The 6,804-nt window shown below is 35.3% G+C and overlaps 1 protein-coding gene across 1 annotated transcript in view; it reads right to left on the bottom strand.

Annotated features, from left to right (window-relative positions):
• Window positions 1-3,011: 3,011 nt before the first annotated feature.
• The window catches only part of itprid2 (ITPR interacting domain containing 2), a 50,319-nt gene continuing 46,526 nt past the window's right edge, over window positions 3,012-6,804 (bottom strand). Inside the window, exon 22 of the mRNA XM_008282496.1 lies at window positions 3,012-5,852. Within this exon, the coding sequence (XP_008280718.1) occupies window positions 5,745-5,852 (108 nt within the window). The 3' untranslated portion in view covers window positions 3,012-5,744. The remainder of the gene's footprint in view (window positions 5,853-6,804) is intronic.

Raw genomic sequence — 6,804 nt, 5'->3', positions numbered from 1 at the left:
TTTCAATGTGTCCTTTTTTTCCCTGCGATTTCACCAGATATTTTCTATAATTAACAAAACAGGGAAAATAGTAAAATTGCTTTTATATTCTTTGAACATTTCTCTGACCTTAATATGCAAAAGTTTTACTTTCAAAAATTGGCAAATATCTCTAAAATAAAGATATTTTTTACTGATTGAGATACAGTTTGTTTTTAAACTGTCAAACACAAAATAATGAATTATTATTTGTAACAATAAAAAATATTTTTATATTTAATTATTTTTTATTTTTCAATTATTTGTTTCATTTTTTTTCTCATTTTTTATAATGTTGCATTAAAAGCAAAGGAAATATACACAGAAAAATGTATGCAGTAGGAATCCCGTTATGCCGTTGCTTTAAAAGTGACATTATAAAAAATAAGTAAAAAATAAATAAATAAAAATAAGAGTGAAAAAGTAATAAAATAATACATTAATGAATTAAAACATTAATAATAACAAAAATTAATTAATTAATTTATTAAATTATAATGAATACAATTATGATATAATAAAACAATTACAATAATGAATAATTTTTTTATTATTATTTTCTTTATTTGTCTTTATAGTTCTACTTTTTTTTGCCTTTTTTTAATTGATTTATTTTTGATTAATATTGCTTTATATTGCCACATCATTTGTTTTTATTTTTTTTATTTTTCTTTTTATTTCGACTTTTATTTTATTATTCTTTTACTGATTTATTTTTTTTTGTAATTTGGCACTCTCACTACTCCATAGCAGGCTAACTATCAGACTAAACATGAATTGCATTTTTAACCATAGTTTGTGTAGTACTGATAGAAAGGTTTTATTACTGACTCATGCTAAAATTCAATCCTACTTTTTTAACTACAACCACTGAAAGATATTAATCTACATTCACATTCATCAGACAGGACAAATGAGGGGATTCCAACATCTGACTTGGAAAAAACAGTCAGTCTTTGTTAAAGTAGTTTCATAAAGGTCAGTTCAAGTTTGCTCAATCAGGATATTTATTCAAACATCCAATAACCAAAAAGGTCACACAGCTCCCATAAACAAAAGCAGAGAGAGAGCCTGGTAAGACATTGCTGATAGACTGAAAGCAAGTAGCAACTAAGTTAAAATGGAATACAATAGTTTGCTACAACCTGATTAAATCCAGGGTGAGAACCACAGGGGAGGAAGAGCTGGCTTCTCTTAATAAGACATGAGCTCCCCTGGAAGTATGATTTGTGATTTTAGGGAGGTGTCACACTGACAGTATGCTATTTTTACATTTCTTTTTCATTATGGATTACGCACAACATTAGGCTATTATTGATGTATTATTCATTCATGAGGGTAATTTATCAAAGATTCACTTTAATAAAGCTACCAGCATGCATGCTGTTCCTGCCATCACCATCAAAACATAGCAGCACAATATCATAACATACAACACTTTGTCATTGAGCATATTATCTAGATGCACAGAAAACAGCAGCAAGTTATTTTTTATTTTTTTTAATCTTTTTTCTTATTTGTGTTATTAATGTTCTTCTTAATAGCTTCCCCAGAAAGCATAGCTTGCGTACTGATTAAATTATAGGCATAATACATTCAGGCAATCAGTCAGAAAAGAGAACCTTTATGTTTAAAATCAATGTCAAGGCTGCAGCTGTATGGACTGCATGTTTTCTTTGTATAAAGGTTTCAAGACTTTCTATCCATCCATTATCTATACACCGCTTAATTCTCACTAAGGTCACGGGGGGCTGGAGTTTATCCCAGCTGCCTTAGGGCGAAGGCAGGGGACACCCTGGACAGGTCACCAGTCTATCACGGGGCTACACTTAGAGACAGACAACCAAGCACACTCACATTCACACCTACGAACAATTTAGAATCACCAATTAACCTCAACATGTTTTTTGTGGGAGGAAGCCGGAGAACCCGAAGAGAACCCACGCTGCACGGGGAGAACATGCAAACTCCATGCAGAAAGATCCCGGTGCCCCCACCGGGACGCGAACCGGTGACGCAACAGCGCTACCAACTGCGCCACCTTGCAGCCTGTTTCAAGATTTTCCTTAAAGATTAGATTAGATAAGATAGAACTTAAGACAATAAAAACTAAAAAAAAAAAAACCTTATTACTGGACTTCGCTAAAAACCAAAATACAGTCAAACAACACCCTGCTTCTAGAACCCTGTTCAGTCTCAGTTATAAATGAAGATGCTCCTTCCACACTGATACAAGGTTATAACAGAAGCTACACATCAAAACCATAACAAGAGGCAAGTTGAACAACTGTTGAATCACAGCAAGATGTAATTCAGTACTTGCCCCCATTTCAGCATACAAATTAAACATTGCAAAGGAGGGTCAGACACCCGCACTGGTGTTGCAGTGTTAATTTAAAGGTCAATACATTTCTGATATTGGGATGTAGAATAGAATAGAATAGAATAGAATAGAATAGATTAGAATAGAACTTTGTTGATCCCTTTGGTGCAAACCTCAGGGAAATGTATAAATAAAATTGACTTTACGGGACTTTAAATGACAGCTGAACCGAGTTTAGTGTTTCACATTACATCATGTCTTAGAAAAAAAGATAAAAGATGAACATATAGAATTTTTTTTTTATTGTTTTTACTGGCAATATGAAAGTTATATGTACATTAGATGTTTGTTTATTTTTTGTGTAACTGTAGGATTTTTGCATGAAGTCCCCCATGGACATCAAATCAATGATCGGTCATATTTTAGTACTGCAAATGTTAGATTTCTGATAAAACCAGGTGTAGTTATATATCATGTCCTAAGAGAACAAGCCCCTTTACAAGATTGTACATTTAGTTTTATAATTACAAAGTCTGAATTTGACTTTATTGAGATGATAGGGATATTTTAAAAGAAATTGTACAGTATTATTTATGGAGTCTCTGACCCCGATTGACCCTACTTATATGTTAAAAATACTGAATAAAAAGTGTGAGGCAGCACTCATCTGTACTGAAAATAAATACATCTTTATTATTCTCATCTCTACAGAGTGACCCCTCCCTGCATCCCACTTACAAGACATCAGTACAAAATACACATCATCATTATTAGACATCAACAAAAATTATTAGACACCAACAGTCAGGCAGTAAAGTGTAATTAGACGTGTGTGAAGGACTCTTAATCAGTAAAAGAAAACATTGAGTGTTGGTCCAGCAGAGCGGAGTTTGTGATCTGTGAATGTGAAACAACAACAAAAAAAAGAATTCTACAAAAGAAGTCAATAAAGTCTGAAGAGAAGGAAAGGTCAAAGGTCTTGTCAATTACAATTTGGAGGATTCATGTGACTGTAAGTTCATATTTAGCCAGCTGTGCTCGCTGAATAACAACTAGATGTGTCTGAAAGCTCCAGATTATTAGTAAGTGGACCTTTGAGCTTTTCAAAGATCAAGAACAAACAACAACAACATACAAAAAGATCAGCTTTAAGCACATTTCATTTCTAATGTGAGTCTATGAGGATATTTTCTGAATCCCATAAAGAAGATTAAAGAAAAAAACAAAACAAAAAAAAAAACATTAAAAAAACCCCCCGCTAATTGGGCATTAGCTCTCTCGGCTAATCAGCTTCCCAGGTTTAAGTTTTTCTGTCCTCAATAACTGACGGTATATTCAGAAGCCTGTGAGATCTCACAGACACCACACACGGGCTTTAATGCTGAAGGAAACAGAGTTTTAGTCATTAGTAATCAATGCGTCAGTGATCAGTGAGTTCTGAGGATTCTGTGTAAATTTCTCTCGATAAAACCAGCGAGCTTCAGATGAATCTGTATCAGACACGCAGTTTGTGTTTGCAGTAGAAGACTGATCACATCTGATATGTTAGCAGTAATTTAATAATATATTACCAATAACCTCGGTGTAGGATCAAAATACAGTATATGTTCACATTATTGCAGGAGGGAAGCTAACATGCTAACGCAGCTAAAGCTCACAAAGCTCCTCCCTCTGACCAGACATTGCATCATCACCATCATCATCACTGTCACCATGACAACTTACCAAAACCTCTGACCTCTAAGTCTAAAAACTTCATCACACTCTGACCTCATCACCTGCTCAAGTACACACACACAAACTTTACCTATTAGCAAGACGTTTTTAGCCCAGCTTAGCACAAAGACTGGAAACAATGGGAAACTGCTAGCAGTCAAGACAAAAAACAAAGCACCTTCCAACAGCTCCAAATCTAATTCAAATGCTTTTTCTTGCTTATTGAATAGATGCAAATATATATAAAGCTAGAAAAGGAGGTGTTTCAGCTATTCATTGACTGACAGAATGCTAACGGACCTGCTAACTTAGCCTCTCTGATCAGTTTGTTGCAGCAATTAATTAATACTAATTATTTTTGGTGACCTCAATTTATATTCTAAAAGTGGTAACACTATTGAACTTACAAACCAAAAATAACCTAACATAAATTTGAAAATTAAATATGCATAAATTAAGACTTTTTTTGTTTGATGAGCTGAATAGCAGGAGACAATGCAGAAACTGACAGATTCATCAGTGAATGAGGCGAAAGTAACAGAGGCACGATGAGGATGATGATGATGATGGTGATGATGATGTAATATAACCCTATATATGTCTACTTTAAAATCCTCTCGAAAAACTTGACACTAAGGTGAAATGTGCATGGAATGAGTAGCTTTAAGGGGAAAACAAACTTCAGTTTGACCATCTGCAAATCTGTTAGTAAAGTTTCTGGAATGCAAAAATTTACTGGAAGCCACAACAGCACAGATTAAGGATGATTTCCAGCATTTTTTAAGGAATGTTAAGGCAGGATCAACTGTACATATTTTGTCTCTTCTCTCTCCATGAAGATAGTTTTGATTTGTGTCAAATTTGTGTCATTTAAAAAAAAATGTCATGCTTCATGGTTGTAAAAAGCACAGACTACATTCTGTTTATCTTCATTTTGGGCAAAAGGCTCACATTTCATAGAGAGAGAGATCTCCAAACCTGGAAAAAATAAGTCAAAAGAGAGGAAATATATACATTATTTTGTAAATTGGTGCTGCAGTTTATATATATAAATTATCCCAAACAGACAAAACACACAGTTTGAAACAGCACGGATTGTTTTAAGTAACAAGATGCTTATTATTGATATTACATAGAATTGCACTGATCTCTGTGGAGTTGTATTATGTGTAAAGAAAATAGAAATATCAACATCAGACTTCTGCAAAAGTTCTGATCTCAGACTGGGATCAGGGGCAACTTAGTGGACAACAGGACTGGGATTAGTAGTGGTGATACTGGTAGTGGTACTGTTAGCAGTATTTGTAGCATTAGTGGCAGTGGTAGCAGTTAGGTAGGTCTGGCCCTTGATCACAACAGTTCAGAAAAGGGAAACACAATAAAAGAAAAGGACACATTTTCACTGATGGGGAACAGACCAGAGTTCCCAGCATGCATCACACCACCTCAGCTGGAGCTGGAAGCATCCTCCTTAGAGGTTTCTTTTCACCACAGGTGAGGTGGGCGGAGTTTATCACATGTAGGTGTTCATTCCATCATCAGTGTTACAGACATACAGTGTTACAGACACACAGTGTTCCACAGTGTTACTCAGCTATACAGTGTTACAGACAGACAGTGGTGTCGCTCAGGCTGTGGTTGCTAAGGCTGGAGGTGAAAGGGGGGCGGTGCTCTGCTGTTGTCATGACTACAGGGGGTGTTGCCTGGACGGAAGGGGCGATTGCTGCGGTGACACGGCAGCCAGCAGCTCGCTGTAGATCTCCCGTCGGACTTCCTGTGCTACGCTTTTTCGAATCTGTAAGACAAGAGAATAAAACAGTTTAAACATCCACCATGTTGACTCAGGCTGCTGTGGGAAAGACTTCAGTGGGGTTACGTTAAACCAGAGAAAAACCCTGAACTCTAAGGTGGTGTAAATCAAACTCTGATGCGATAATGGCAGAATAGACATAGAGGAACTATGTCGTAAAGCTGAAATAAATAGCAATCACTTAGTCAATCTACATAAAATAATTTGTAATTTATACATTTTAATTTTCAAATTTTTACCTACATATTTAAAGAAGCAACACCAAAAGCACAACAAACTTCCAAGAGAGTCAATGCAGAAAAAGGGAATCCAAAAAAAGGAGTAAAAAGGGGGGAAGAGGCTGTCTCATATAAATATAACTGATATGACCCCATTTGTTTGTGCAGCTGACAGATCTTAAAACATTCATAAAACATAACAAGTGCCTTGCTGGAAGAGAGTCTGGTTTCTTCTTCATCTCATAACAATGAATTTCGTACTGCTGTCAAAGCTGCAAGTACAATTTGTATTAAATTGTAGATTTACTGAGAACAGAGAAATCACTGAGAGCATACAAGGTTGTGGACACTGTCCCAGAGAAAAGAAGGGACAATTCTAAAGCAGCCTTCTTCCAACAAGGACTGGAGGGTATTCCAACATCCCAGGCAAGAAAGTACCTGTTGTTGATCAGTTTCTGTGTATAAAATTAGGAAGAATTTGTTGATGACTATGGGATTATGAGAAGCACATTTTTCCAGTCAAATTCAGGGATAAACATAGACAATTTTTCGGAGCTAGAAACTGCAAAAACGGAAAGAATCTTCAGATTTTCCACTTGCTGACTGTCCTTGAATTACTCGTCTATGACATGCCATTCCATTAGCAACATTATTGAATCAAAGCTTTAAATTGTAAAAATTCATCAAAATTCCTTTATTCCATTTGTCTCTTTATCCAA

Source organism: Stegastes partitus, unplaced genomic scaffold, assembly GCF_000690725.1.
Source record: "Stegastes partitus isolate 25-593 unplaced genomic scaffold, Stegastes_partitus-1.0.2 Scaffold7, whole genome shotgun sequence".
NCBI lineage: Eukaryota > Metazoa > Chordata > Actinopteri > Pomacentridae > Stegastes > Stegastes partitus.
The sequence above is the reverse complement of the archived record's forward strand: the minus strand, read 5'-3'. Positions and strand labels throughout refer to the sequence as shown.